At 39.3% G+C, this 15,749-nt stretch overlaps 1 protein-coding gene across 6 annotated transcripts in view; it reads left to right on the top strand.

The window, feature by feature from the left end:
• The window catches only part of USP8 (ubiquitin specific peptidase 8), an 81,659-nt gene that overhangs the window by 28,192 nt on the left and 37,718 nt on the right, over positions 1–15,749 (top strand). For 5 of the 6 annotated variants that reach the window (XM_032297486.1, XM_032297488.1, XM_032297489.1 and 2 more), the window contains exons 5-6: positions 12,051–12,213; positions 14,066–14,108. The exons of the other annotated variant lie outside the window; for it this stretch is intronic. In XM_032297486.1, coding sequence (XP_032153377.1) covers positions 12,051–12,213; positions 14,066–14,108 — 206 coding nt within the window. The remainder of the gene's footprint in view (positions 1–12,050; positions 12,214–14,065; positions 14,109–15,749) is intronic. 6 annotated transcript variants of the gene reach the window in all.

Raw genomic sequence — 15,749 nt, 5'->3', positions numbered from 1 at the left:
AAGAAAAGAAAATAACTCTCAACTTACAAAGGAAGTCATTGAGAAAATGATTCATTATTTAGATATTTACTTTCATGCCGTGATAGAATGAGCCATCTTTCAATGTAATGAGATCCCTGTTACTAAATAACCTCTGGGGTCCTTTTGAATTCTAAGGCTTTTTATTTCTTAATTATTATTATTATTATTTTATGTATATATTTTATTGCATTTTAGGTTTTGGGGTACATGTGAAGAACATGCAAGATTGTTGCATAGGTACATACATGGCAATGTGGTTTGCTGCCTTCCTCCCCACCACCTATATCTGGCATTTCTCCCCATATTATCCCTCCCGAACTCCCCACCCCTCGCTGTCCCTCACCTAGTTCCCCCTCAACAGGCTCCAGAGTGTGATGCTCCCCTCCCTGTGTCCATGTTTTCTTATTGTTGAACACCTGCCTATGAGTGAGAACATGTGGTGTTTGATTTTCTGTTCTCGTGTCAGTTTGCTGAGAATGATGGTTTCCAGGTTCATCCATGTCCCTGCAAAGGACACGAACTCATCATTTTTGATGGCTGCATAGTATTCCATGGTCCATATGTGTCACATTTTCCCTGTCCAGTCTATCATTGATAGGCATTTGGGTTGGTTCCAGGTCTTTGCTATTGTAAACAGTGCTGCAATGAACATTCATGTGCATGTGTCCTTAAAATAGAATATATATCCTTATAATCCTTTGGATATATACCCAATAATGAGATTGCTGGGTCAAATGGAATTTCTATTTCTAGGTCCTTGAGGAATCGCCACTCTGTCTTCCACAATGGTTGAACTAATTTACAGTCCCACCAACAGTGTAAAAGTGTTCCTATTTCTCCACATCCTCTCCAGCATCTGTTGTCTTCACATTTTTTAATGATCGCCATTCTAACTGGCGTGAGATGGCTTCTCAATGTAGTTTTGATTTGTATTTCTCTGATGACCAGTGATGATGAGCATTTTTTCATATGTTTGTTGGCCCCATATATGTCTTCTTTTGTAAAGTGTCTGTTGATATCCTTTGCCCACTTTTGAATGGGCTTTTTTTTTTTTTTCTGTAAATCTGTTTTAGTTCTTTGTAGATTCTGGATATCAGCTCTTTGTCAGATGGGTAGATTGCAAAAATTTTTTCCCACTCTGTTGGTTGCCGATTCACTCTAATGATTGTTTCTTTTGCTGTGCAGAAGCTCTGGAGTTTAATTAGGCTCCATTTGTCTATTTTGGCTTTTGTTGCCAATGCTTTTGGTGTTTTGGTCATGAAGTCCTTGCCTATGCCTATGTCCTGAATGATTTTGCCTAGGTTTTCTTCTAGAGTTTTTATGGTGTTAGGTTTTATGTTTCAGTCTTTAATCCAACTGGAGTTAATTTTAGTGTAAGGTGTCAGGAAGGGATCCAGTTTCTGCTTTCTGCACATGGCTAGCCAGTTTTCCCAACACCATTTATGAATTCTAAGACTTTTTAAATGTACTTTGAATTTTTCCTTTGTATAGGTTATTTTGAAACTAGATGTGGAAAACCTTTTCACTCTGTTTTTCTCCCTGTCTGCCCTCTCCCAGCCTCCTGCGCCATGTTGGTGTCTTTCACAGACATTTAGAGCAACTCTGTATGAACATACCTTCACATCTGTCCTGTCCTGATTCTATAATAAGTCAATCACAGAGCTGTTTGCCTCCTTTAAGTCTTTGAAATCTGCATGATTAGGATTTCTCTCTTGCCAGGTTCTGTAGGTTTGGAGAATAGATTACAGCCAGTGCTCGACTTACGACCATGATTGGTTCCGACAGACCAGTCATAACACGATTTGGTCGTTAAGTTGAGTAGGCTATATGTACAGTACTGTGAAATGATGTTATAAAAATCTTTAAGTCATATTTTATCATAATTTTCTTTTATTATTGTTATATATCATAATTTTCTTTATTCATTTTATGCATTTCTATCATTTGTATCATCTCTACACCATTTTGTTTCTTATTTTTACATTCATCAGGTTTAAGTAAAACACTGCATTACCAGTCCAACTGGTTTAATATTTGCAAAGCATACAAAATTACAAAATACAGGTGCATACAAAAATACAAAATACAGGTGTAAAAAATACCATAGGAAACATTTTCCCAATTGCAAAACATATCAAAATATATAAACGTACAAAACATTTTATTGGCCGCTGGTGCTTGGCTGCGGGTCGTTGATGTCGTCATCTGAGGCAGCAGTTGGGGTTACTGGAGTTGGTTTTTTCATAAACATGGTGAGCTTTGTCTGAATTCTATGTTTCTTTTTTTCTTCATATATTTCACGATACGGACGAAACACATCGTGTGCCATCCGTTCAATCCTTGCAAATCGTTAGATGTTTGGGTCCATTGCTTCAAAATGTATGAGAAGTTTATTCAGTAAAGATAAACCGTCTGATAATCCCTTAGTGGTGAACTTTCTTGCTGGCTCCTCCTCTTCGTTCTCTGCTTCTCTTCTTCTTCTGCCACTCTTTCTTCTTCCAGTTCGAGTAGCTCTTCATTTGTAAGTTCTCCAGATTCTTTGTCTGGCAACTCTTCGACATCTTCCATTTCACACTCCAAAGAAAGGTCTTTAGCGAGTTTTACTATTTTTTCCTGAATCGTTTCAAGTTCGTGTTCACTGTCAAATCCGTCAAAATCATTAACATAGCGCTTAACACAATTTTTCCAGATGCCATTCATGCACTTTGTCGTCACAGCCTCCCAGGCGGTAGCGATATTCTTGATACACATCAAAATGTTGTAGTGTTTCCAAAAATCTACAGCGGAGCAGTCGTGGCTAGCGATTGTGGTCATAAAGTTGAATGGTCGTTAAGTTGCATAGGTCATAAGTCGATCAATACCTGTATAACTTTCAGGTGAAAGCCCTCAACATCTTGTGGTAAATTTTCTGCTAAATTCTGCCCAATCATGTTATTTCATGATCTGTGTCTTCCCACTCCAAGTATAGGCATAGCCCCAGATTCTTAAAAAATGCTTTAGTGAAAACACCTAATAAGTGGCTAGAAAATAGATTTCAGTATCACCTCCCATTAAGGAATACTTATTAAACCTTTATTTGCCTATCCCATTTCTTACTATTATCTTTTTTCACGGACACCTCTCATACCATAGACTTAATTCATTTCTGTTACATTCATGTTAAGGGAGGTCTTAGAGGTAATTTTGACCAAATCTGGAGGTATCAGAATGCTAGTAAAAGGGATTAGATAGACAGGTAAAATAATCCGAAGTCAGTTTCAGAGAGCATGCCACGCTCTCACTTCAACTTAACAACTGAAGCTGCAAAGCAGGAGAGATGTCAGCTTTATTTAATTAGATTTATGGAGACTGTAGAACAAACGCAAAATTGGGGGTAAAGTGTGGATAAGATAAAAAAGGAAAAAAGAGAATCTTAAAGTTTTTTTATTTCTGTCTCAAATTGGATTTAGGCTGACTGTGTTTACTTCTTAGGGCAGACAGTTCACATACTGTTCCAGCATAGAACACTACTAGAGAACAAATATAGAGCAGTAGGTAAATGTACAGAGCCAGATTCCATGGGTATGGATCCCAGTTTTTCCTTTATTAATTGTGTGAACTTGGGCAAATTACTTAGCCTCCCTCTGCCTCAGTTTCCTTATCTGTAACTAGGATAATCATAAACCTACCTCATAGTGTGTTAAGAAAATTAACATTTATAAACACTTAGATGGTGTCTGGCACATATCAAATACTCAGTAAGTGTTTGTGCTATTATTTTTGTTGTTATTAACAGTAGAAGCATTCTTGTTCTGTACCATCTTAGTAATTTGCATTGAGGAGGCAAGGTAAAACAATTGCATAATTTTGCCCTTGTTCCAAATCTTTCCATTCTTCTTCTAATAGTGAAATGATGCTGGCATATGCGATAGGCAGGAAAGTCTGGAGTTGATGTTTCCATAGAGATAATAGGGATACATGCTTGCTATTCTATGACCAAGTTCTTAACACAGTGCAGTGGAGAAGTAGGGGAAGTGAGTATATCAGTAAGCAAGGCCCTGCTGGAGACTTGAGAATCCATAATCACTGTTATTGCCTAAGCAGATGGAATATGGTAAAAAATCTGTTTCTGTAAAATTCTATCTGAAGTTGTCATTCAGTTTTTCTTTTCTTCTCTTACACCTATTGATGGAGTCATCATTCACTTTTGTTCTATGTATTTTAATGCGCTGATTTTCATAAATCTGTTTTCCCAGTAGAGCTTTATAATTTATTTTGAAACATTTTCTAATTTCCCTTTCTTCCTTGACCCATCATGGATCATTTAGAAGTGTGTTAATTTCTAAATATATGAGATTCTTCTTGTATCTTACTGATTTCTAATTTAATTTAATTATGGCTAAAGATGTTCAGTTCTTTTAAATGTATTAATTCTTGTTTTGTGGCCTGGCATATGGTCTCTTAGTGAATGTACCATGTGCACTTATAAGGAAAATGTGGCTGTTGAATACACTGTTCTGTATATGTCATTTAGGTCAGAACGGCTAATAATGTTGTTCAGATCTTCTTTGTCATTACTGATTGTAAGGTGGGGGTTCAAGTTGTAACAGTTACTTAGAGAGGGGTATTAAAATATTTAACTATTTATTTATGCCTTTAGTTCTCTCAGCTTTTATTCCATGTATTTTGAAATTCTGTTTTTAGACACATAAACATTTATGGCTGTTATAGTTTCTTGATGAATTTACCTTTTTATCATTATGTCCCTCTTTACCTCTGGGAATATTCTTTTTTTTTTTTTTTTTTTAATTGAGACAGGGTCTCACCCTGTCATCCACACTGGAGTGGCATGATCCTGGCTCAGTGGAACTTCCACACCCAGGTTCAAGCGATCCTCCCACCTCAGTCTCCCTGAGTAACTGGACTACAGGTGTGTGCCACCACACCCAGCTAATTTTGTATTTTCAGTAGAAATGGGGTTTCACCATGTTGGCCAGGCTGGCCAAACTCATGACCTCAGGTGATCCACCCACCTCAGCCTCCCGAAGTGCCAGGATTGCAGGCATGAGCTACCATGCCTGGCCTGGATTGGATAATTGTTATCACTCTTTGATCTTTTTTTCTTTTAAGACAAGGTCTCACACCATTGCCCAGGCCAAAGTGCAGTGGCATGATCCTAGCTCACTGCATCCTCAAACTCCTGGGCCCAAGAAATTCCACTTCAGCCTCCTGAGCAGGTAGGACTACAGGCACACACCTTTGGCCCTGGCTAATTTTTTATTTTTTATAGAGGCAGGGGTCTTACTATGTTGTCCAGGCCGGTTCTTCCTTCAAACACTGACTCTTTACTTGATTATCTCCAATTTTCTGTTGAGTGAATTTTTTTCAGATATATGTTTCAATTCTAGCAATCCTTCTTTTTTTTGGATGACAGAGTCTCGCCCTGTTGTCCAGGTTGGAGTACAGTGGCATGATCACAGCTCACTGCAAACTCAACCTCCTGGCTTCTAGTGATTCTCCCACCTTCACCTCCTGAGCAGCTGGAGATGCACACCACCCACAGCCAGTTTTTTGTGTGTGTGGTTTTTTCTTTTTTTTTTTTTTTTTTTGTAGAGACAGGGTTCACCATGTTGCCCAAGCTGGTCTCAAGCTCTGGGCTCAAGCAGTCCTCTCACCAGCGTCTCCCAAAGTGTTAGGATTATACGAATGAGCCATTGCGCCCAGCCCAACTCTAGAATTTCTGTGTGGTTCTTTTGTATAGTGTCTATTATTTTTTTTGCAGAGATGTCCTATTTGTTTATTTATTACAAGCACAGCTTCATTTATGCCCTTGAGCATAGTTATAACAGCTGCTGTAAAATCTTTGCATGCTAAATGCATCATCTTGGAGTCAGTCTGCAGTGTCTTTTCTCTGTTATTATTGTCCCATTTTTCTTTTTTTTGGTACTAGTAATTTGGGACATTGTTAATGCTAACATTTAGAGGCTCTGCATTCTAATTTAGTCCTCTGAATAGTTTTGTTATTGTTGTTTTGTCCCAGTAGGCAGTTAGCTTGGCTATACTGAAACGTTAAGTTCTCTGTCTTGGCTAAGGTAGGTGGCAACTGACATTCTTCCAAATTCTTTTAGACTTAGCTGGGCACCTTAGTATCTGTTCCAGGTGTGCTTAATTCAGGTGTCAGCTGGCGATTTTGGAGAGTCTATACAAAGACTTTGGAACTCTGGTTCTCTGGAATTAGGTAGGGTTTCTACTGGAATTTTAGCTGCTTTCAGCACTAAGGCCTGCCTTAGGTGTGAAACCATGAAAAACAGGATCTTACTAATGTTCTTTCTTTCTTTCTTTCGTCACCCCCCCACCCCCCCATCTACTTTCTTCCTGATTATGGCTGTTTTCAAATGCCTTGAGGTAGTTTATAGTTGTCTGTGAGAGATTCAGAATAGTGGAAACTACTGAGTCATTACCAAAATTAGAATTCTCTCTGCTACCTTTATTTTTTAAGGGGAAAGGATACCACTTTAAAAATAATGTGTCATGATCACCATGTTCCTATCAATATCAGCGATCATTTCAGTCAATAGAATAAATAATTCAGAAGGAATTGCTAAGCATAAAGATAGAAATTAACTGCTTAGGACAGTGCAGTGGCTCACGCCTGTATTCCCAGCACTTTGGGAGGCCGAGGTGGATGGATCACAAGGTCAGGAGTCTTGAGACCAGCCTTGCCAACATAGTAAAACCCATCTCTACTAAAAATACAAATAAATTAGCCAGGCATGGTGGCAGAAACCTGTAATCCCAGCTACTTGAAAGGCTGAGACAAGGAGAATCGCTTGAATGTGGGAGGTGAAGGTTGCATTGAGCTGAGATCAGGCCACTGTACTCCAGCCAGGGCGACAGTGTGACACTTTTTTTCAAAAGAAGAAAAAAGGGTCGGGCACAGTGGCTTACGCACTTTGGGAGGCCGAGGCAGGTGGAGCACAAAGTCAGGAGCTCAAGACCAGCCTGGCCAAGATGATGAAAGCCCGTTTCTACCAAAAATGCAAAAATTAGCTGGGCGTGATAGCACTTGCCTGTAGTCAGTCCCAGCTACTTGGGAGATTGAGTGAGGGGAATCACTTGAACCCGGGAGGTGGAGGTTGCAGTGAGCCGAGATCAGGCCATTGCACTCCAGCCTGGGTGACAGACCGAAACTCCGTCTAAAAAAAATAATAATAATTAACTGCTCAAGTATTTAGAGGAGAAGCACTGTTTTCCTTATATTTCTTCCACTTGAGGAATAGCACAGCTTTGTGTGACATGCTAATTTCTTCTCCAAGAGCTACAGATGTAATTCTTGTTAAGTGGATGAATGATCTTATTGATAGATGGCACATTTTTGGTTACTATTAACATGATGTTGACAGCGTATGGTAAGAAATAATTTTGAGTTCAGAAGTCTTTTTTTTTTTTTTTTGAGACGGAGTTTCACTCTTGGTACCCAGGCTGGAGTGCAATGGCCCGATCTCGGCTCACCGCAACCTCCGCCTCCTGGGTTCAGGCAATTCTCCTGCCTCAGCCTCCTGAGTAGCTGGGACTACAGGCACGCGCCACCATGCCCAGCTAATTTTTTGTAGTTTTAGTAGAGACGGGGTTTCACCATGTTGACCAGGATGGTCTTGATCTCTTGACCTCGTGATCCACCCGCCTCGGCCTCCCAAAGTGCTGGGATTACAGGCTTGAGCCACCGCGCCCGGCTCAGAAGTCATTTTTAAAGTAAACTTGGAATTTTAAATATGTGAAGCTGGCACAGTTCTTTGAATAGTTTATTTAGAAATTTTTCATTTTGGAATATTCACTCAAAAGTGCATGTAAGTCTGGGCACAGTGGCTGAGTCTTGTATGTAATCCCAGCACTTTGTAATCCCAGGACTTTGGGAGGTCGAGGTGGGTAGATCACCTGAGGTCCGATGTTCAAGACCAGCCTGGCAACATAGTGAAACCCCGTCTCTACTAAAAATACAAAAATTAGGTGAGTGTGGGAGAGATCCCAGGGAGAGATCCAAGATGGCTGATTACTAGCAGCTCAGGATTGTAGCTCCCAGTGAAAGCTCAGAGAACGAGAGGACGCCATACTTTCAGACGAATTTTTGTTGCTCACGGACCAGGAGATTCCCAGCGGAGGAGCCCCACGGGTCACTAGTGCAACTCTTGTGGCCGGCATGGCAGTTTTGTCGGCGCCCTGGCACAGTGGTTCTTGGTGCAGAGTAAACGGGACTGGGTCCCCTTTTGGTCGATGTTTGGAGCTCCGGGAAGGCAGAATCGCCCATTTAGCTGATTGAAAAAGGAACTCAAGAGGGAAGCCAGACCAGAGATTCCCGGGCAGAAAAGCACCAAGAATCTTAACGCCACTGTTTTAGCTGGCGCAGTGGGTTGCTCAGATTTCAGTGCTGGGAATCAACAAGTTGGACATCCACTCAGAGACCTAATTTGAAAGTTGGTAATTACAGGTGGATAAATTTACAATGATGGGAAGAAACCAGTGTAAAAAGTCTGAGAATACTCAAAATCAGAATGCCTCTGCCTCTACAGGGGATCACAGTTCCTTATCAACAAGGGAACAAGGCCTGATGGAGAATGAGTGCGTTCTAGTAACAAAATTAGGCTTCAGAAAGTGGATAATAAGAAACTTCTGTGAGTTAAAAGAACATGTTCTAGCCCAATGTAAAGAAACTAAGAACCTTGAAAAAAGGTTTGATGAAATCCTTACGAGAATAGACAATTTAGAGAGGAATATAAGTGAATTAATGGAACTGAAGAATACAATACGAGAACGCCAAGAAGTATGATGCACAGGTTTTAACACTCGAATTGATCAAGCAGAATAAAGGATATCAGAGGTCAAATACCAACTTAAATGAAACGAGAAGACAAGATTACAGAAGAAAAAGTAAAAAGGAATGAGCAAAGCCTCCAAGAAATATGTGACTATGTGAAAAGACCTAATTCACATTTGATAGGTGTACCTGAATGTCATGAAGAGAATGAATCCAAGCTGGAAAATATTTTTCAGGATATTATTCAGGAAAATTTTCCTAACCTAGTAAGGCAGGACAATACTTAACTCCAGGTAATACAGAGAACACCACAAAGATATTCCTCAAGAAGAGCAACCCCAAGACACATAATCGTTAGATTGACCAGAGTTGAAATAAAGGAGAAAATTCTAAGGGCAGCCAGACAGAAAGGTCAGGTTACCCATAAAGGGAAGCCTATCAGACTCACAGCAGAACTCTCAGCAGAAACCCTACAAACTAGAAGAGAGTGGGGGTCAATATTCAATATCCTCAAAGAAAAGAATTTTCAACCCAGAATCTCATATCCAGCTAAACTAAGCTTCATAAATGAAGGAAAAATAAAATTTTTCATGAACAAGCAAGCACTCAGAGATTTCATCACCACCAGGCCTGCTTTACAAGAGCTTCTGAAAGAAGCCCTACACACAGAAAGGAACAACCAGTATCAGTCATCCCAAAAACTTACCAAAAGGTAAAGAGTATCCTCATAATGAAGAATCTATATCAACTAATGTGCAAAATAGCCAGCTAGCATTAAATGACAATATTATAAGTCACAAATACCAATATTAATCCTAAATTTAAATGGATTAAATGCCCTAATCAAAGACACAGACATGCAAATTGAATAAAAGACTCAAAAGGATGGAGGAAGACTCACCAATCAAATGGAGAGCAAAAAAAAACAGGAGTTGTAACTTTCGTCTCTGACAAAATAGACTTCAATAATAACAAAGACTAAAAGAAACAAAGAAGGAAGTTACATAATGGTAAAAGGATCAATGCAACAACAGGAATCAATGATCATAAATATATATGCACCCAATATAGGAGCACCCAGATACATAAGACAAGTTCTTAATGACTTACAAAGAAACTTGGACTCCTGCACAATAATAACGGGAGACTTTGACACCACATCGTTAATATTCGACGGATCAACGAGATAAAAAATTAACAGGGACGTTTATGATTTGAACTCAGACCTGGAACAAGTAAACTCAGTGAATATTTATAGAATTCTTCACCCCGGGACCACAGAACATACATTTTTTTCAGTATCACATTACACCTATTTTGAAAGTGACCACATAAATAGAAGTAAATCACTTTTCAACATTTGCATAGCATTTCACAGATTTAAATGAAATATTGGTTGGCTGTTTGTTATTTTCTTCCCTTATTCCTGCCTGTCTCCGCTGTTAAGTACAATTATCGGCATAAAAGAGGTTTTTAATACCTATTTTTAGATTGCATTCCAGCCTGGGCAATAGAGCAAGACTCCTGTTCTCTCTCCCCCTTTCTCTTTCTCTTTCTTTCTTTGCGGCCTGCCCCCACCCCACCCCACACGCCTCCCTCCCTCTACCCCCAGCCAAAAAAAAAAAACAAAACAAAAAAAAAGAAATTCCCAAAAAAAACCAAAAAACAAAAAAATTAGGTGAGTGTGGTGGTTCACGCCTGTAGTCCCAGCTACTTGGGAGGTTGGGGCAGGAGAAGCACGTGAACCAAGGAAGCAGAGGTTGCAGTGAGCTGAGATCGTGTGACCGTACCCTAGCCTGGGCGACAGAGCAAAACTCTGTCTCAAAAAGGAAGAAAAGAGCAGCTGGGTATGGTGGCTCACTCCTGTAGTCTCAGCACTTTGGGAGGCTGAGGCGGGCGGATCACCTGAGGTCAGGAGTTCAAGACAAGCCTGGCCACATGGTAAAACCCTGTCTCTACTAAAAATGCGAAAATTAGCCAGGCATGATGACAAGTGCCTGTAGTCCCAGCTACGCAGGAGGCTAAGGCAGGAGAATTACTTGAACCTGGATGGTAGAGGTTGCAGTGAACTGATACTGCACCAGTGCACTCCAGCCTGGGCGACAGAGACTCCATCTTAAAAAAAAAAAAAAAAAAAGAAAAAAAAAAAAAAAGAGCGTAAAAAATGTAAAAATATAATAAATAATAAAATGAAAACTATTGATTTATCTTTTACTAATGAATGATCTTAGTTATTTAATTTTTCCCTTATATGTGTTCTGTCTTCTCTGTCTTTTTAAATTTGAAGCTCACAGGCATTGCCAAGCATTGATAATTAGTGCAAACAAGATTGCAGGTCTATGATAACATTCAGTCTCTCTTGGCAATAATAGCAAACATTGCCTATAATTTATTTATTTATTTATATTGAGATGGAGTCTCACTCTGTTACCCAGGCTGGAGTGCAGTGGCATGATTTTGGCTCACTGCAACCTCTGCCTTCCCGGTTCCAGTGATGCTTTTACGTCATACTCCCAAGTAGCTGGGCATGCAGCTTACAGGCATGCACCACCACGTCCGGCTATGTATTTTTAGTAGAGACAGGGTTTCACCATGTTGGTCAGGCGGGTCTCGAACTCCTGACCTCAGGTGATCCACCTGCCTCGGCCTTCCAAAGTGCTGGGATTACAAGTGTGAGCCACTGCACCCAGCCACCTATACTATAATAGGGAATAGTTCTAAATTTCTTGGAGAGCTACTAACTGTAGTTCAGATAGCTGTTTAACTGCCAACAAGCTGGAAATTTCAGCGAATTCATGCTTTTAAAAAAATGTAACTTGATGACCTTGGTAATACTTTCCACCACTTTTTGAATGCTTATATTTACATTTTTATTCTAAGTCATAAACATAAGTGTGATGTTTGGGCTGTTTCTTTTGCAGAAAGAATTAGGACTTTGCATTGGAAAAGGAAATGGCAACAGATCTGACTCAATATAAAAGACTGAAATTAGTAGGAGAGAAATAGCAAAAAGCCTAAATAATTTCAACTTGAGAACATAATAGTTTAAGAGTTCTGGGCAATTCAAAGTAAATGTACAGATGTTCTCAGGTGGCAGATGTATGAATTGTGGTGGAGGGAGAAAGCATGTAGTCATGAAACACCTTGAGGCAGGATGCTAATTTTACAGAACTGAAGCTCCTTTAATTTCCACGATTAATGCCAATAAAAGAAAATCTTGACTTATTTTTTTAACTAGATATGAAGAAGCTGAAGTTCGGAAAAAACTTGAAGAAAAAGACAGGCAGGAGGAAGCACAGCGGCTACAACAAAAAAGGCAGGAAACAGGAAGAGAGGATGGCAGCACGTTGGCTAAAGGTTCTTTGGAAAATGTATTGGATTCCAAAGACAAAATCCAAAAGGTATTTCAAATTTATTGTGTGAGTTAAAAGACCATTTCTGCTTGTCAGATGATTTGCCTAAAAAGAGTTGCAATTACCACAATAAAGTTCTTTTAGATAACAAAGATAAAATTTAATGTTTTAATTAGAAATTGATTTAAGGCCGGGCATGGTGGCTCACTCCTATAATCCCAGCCTTGCCAATGTGGTGAAACCCTGTCTCTATTAAAAATACAAAAGTTAGCTGGGTGTGGTGGTACATGCCTGTAGTCCCAGCTACTAGGTGGCTGAGGTGGGAGAATCAATCCGGAAGGCAAAGGCTGCAGTGAGCCAAGATTGTACCACGGCACTTCAGCCTGGGCAATAGAGCAATGCTCTGTCTCAAAAAAAAAAAAAAGAGCCGGGCGCGGTGGCTCACGCCTGTAATCCCAGCACTTTGGGACGCCGAGGTGGGTAGATCACGAGGTCAAGAGATCGAGACCATCCTGGTCAACATGGTGAAACCCCATCTCTACTAAAAATACAAAAATTCAGCTGGGCATTGTGGCATGTGCCTGTAATCCCAGCTACTCAGGAGGCTGAGGCAGGAGAATTGCCTGAACCCAGGAGGCGGAGGTTGCGGTGAGCCGAGATCGCACCATTGCACTCCAGCCTGGGTAACAAGAGCGAAACTCCGTCTCAAAAAAAAAAAAAGAAAAGAACATTTAATTTGAAATAAATATTCTAGCCTCAGTTGATTTCAGATTTTTCTATGAATTTCTATAGCAATATTTTCTGTGCATTAATTCATTTTTTAGCAGTCATTATAAACTTAATTAGAGCCTGGGGAAAGAGAGGAAACTCTGTCTCAAAAAAAAAAAGAAAAAGGGGAAACTGGGGGAGAACTAGGAGAAAGCAAAGGAAAAAGAATGAGACCCCAGAAATAGATAAAAAGCTTGGTACCAAATAAAGTGGTATGCCGAATCTTTCTTTTAATGTAGATTACCTGATTAGAAAGAAGAAACTTAAAAATAATCTATTTCAAGAACATAATTTGGGAAACGAGAAAACTGAGTCCCAGAGTAGTTAAAAAAGATTTGACATAGGATGTAATACATCACAGCTCAGCTCAAATGATCTTTCTACTGCTCTAATTAAGTTTATAATGACTGCTAAAAAATGAATTAATGCATAAGCAGGACGTCGAGTACTTTGTATTACTTCATTTTGCTTTAATTTTTTTTTTTTTTAAAGACAGATTTTTGCTCTGTTGCCCTGGCTGGAGTGCAGTGGCGTAATCTTGGCTCACTGCAACCTCCGCCTCCCAGGCTTAAGCAATTTTCTGCCTCACCATCCCAGTAGCTGGGATGATAGTTGCCTGCCACCATGCCTGGCTGATTTTTTTGTATTTTTAGTAGACATGGGGTTTCACCATCTTGGCCAGGCTGGTATAAACTCCTGACCTTGTGGTCCACCCACCTTGGCCTCCCGAAGTGCTGGGATTGCAGGCGTGAGCCACCTCTCCTGGCCCTCATTTTGCTTTAATTATGTCATGGAGGACACTGAATAGGATAGCCAGAATTTTGTTTCATTTTAGAAGTACTTTCTGATCAAATTAAATTTCTGTAGCAGTTTGTGCTGTTAAAGTATATTTGGTCTTTAACTGAAGTAAATTTTGAGGAAATGCCCTATAATTCTGAAAGGTTGCTAGTTATTTTCGCTGTTGTCTACTGCCAAAGAAACCTTCTAATATCATTATTCATCTGCATTTTTATAAAATGCCAGTACTTCGTGTACTTGGTTTGTTAGAGTTTCCATATAAGTGAAGTAAATTAAGTTAAAGTCGAACTTTTTGTTTCTATGAAAGTTGAAACTTTTTTTTTCTATGCAATAGAACAATGGTGAAAAGAATGAAAAATGTGAGACCAAAGAGAAAGGTAAGTGTGTGCAGAAAGAGGAAGTTGTTTAGGTTCTGAGATCTTTTAATCAGAATAAGCATCAGATTTTATACAGTGAGATTCTTCGCATTGTTGTCTAATCTCTATGTAAGCTCTATCATTTTTTCTAGTCTGTACGATTATATTGAAAATATCTGAGGTTATTTTTATGTATTTATCATGGGGAATATTTTATGAATAATTTTAACCTTACATGACAAACTGGTAATATGCAGTTGAAAAATGTCAAAACCAAAGCCCGTACTTGTTTTCTTTTCAAGATGCAGTTTAGCAACAATGGTTAAGAGCATGGAGTCTCAGAGGTCAAACTGCCTGTGTTTGAATACTGGTTCCTCCTCTCCCTTTCTATGTGGTTTGCAGAATGTAAAACACTCTACGTTTGTTTCCCTGTCTGTAGTGTAGATAATAATAGTACCTATTTCACAGGGTTATTGTGAGGATTGAATGAGCTAATACATGTAAATTCTTAGAATACATGGCAAATTTTAGGACTTATCGTTTATGACTAGGTTGTAGACATAATTTTTTCTCCCTACATCCATCCTGTGGTCAAAGACTAAATTATTTGAGTCATTTTCATCCCCCTTTAAAAAAAAATCCAGGCCAGGCGCATTGGCTCATGCCTGTAATCCCAGCACTTTGGGAGGCTGAGGCAGAAGGATTGTTTGAGCCCAGGAGTTCAAGACCAGCCTGTGTAATGGTAAAATCCCCATCTCTACAAAAAATACAAAAAAATAGCTGGGTGTGGTAGGGCACGCCTTTAGAAGGTTGAGGTTGGGAGAATTGCTTGGAACACAGAAGGTTGAGACTGCAGTGAGCCATGATCACACCACTGTACTCCAGCCTGGGTGAGAGTGAGACCCTGTCTCAAATTCAAACCAATAATATGGAAGTTATCCATAGGTGGTTTTGATGCTGTAGTGAGAAATATGTGACCTAAACAAGACTTAGGAAATTCTCTTCATCTGCTAGAGACATTTTCCTCTCTCAGAAAAGGTTTGTCTTGTCTACAGCCATACCATCTAATGCGCCTAATCTTGGGAGCTAAGCAGGATGGGCCTAGTTAGTACTTGGATGGGAGAAAAGGTTTAACTTAAACATAATTATAGGTAACAGTAAAGTAAATTCTCTACTTAAAATACTGCCATATAACAATTATAAAAATAAACTGGGTGTGCTCTAAGATACTTTCCTAAAAGCTGTTACTGATTCGGTCCAAGATTTGTTTTTATGCATTTGTTCCTTTGTATGTCATCCTACATAAATGTTGTTCTTCTCAGTGGTTTGCTATCAACTTTTTTAGTCTGTTTTGTCAGCATACTCTTGATGGCTAGAGTAGGAAGGGGAATGATGATTAGCAGCAATAGGTCTTTTAGCACAGGAGCTATTGAGACTTCTTTTCACAGCTCACTGCTGAAACAGCTTTTTATATATCTCAGCTCTCTTGTAGTGCTTTTTAATCTTTCACTTCAGTAGAGCTGAGGAAAAATAGTAACATAAGGGATATTTATTTTGACAGATGGCTGCCCTCCCCCAAAAGTAAATAAATTAAATATTGCATTAGCTTTACTTAGTTTTCTTTTTCTTAGTCCTCTTAAAAAACAAAATAATCTTTTATCC

The sequence above is a fragment of the Sapajus apella genome, unplaced genomic scaffold (genome assembly GCF_009761245.1).
Source record: "Sapajus apella isolate SASKATOON/1434 unplaced genomic scaffold, GSC_monkey_1.0 scaffold37, whole genome shotgun sequence".
Classification (NCBI taxonomy): domain Eukaryota; kingdom Metazoa; phylum Chordata; class Mammalia; order Primates; family Cebidae; genus Sapajus; species Sapajus apella.
Note: the sequence above shows the minus strand (reverse complement) of the source record. Positions and strands in the feature narration are given on the sequence as shown.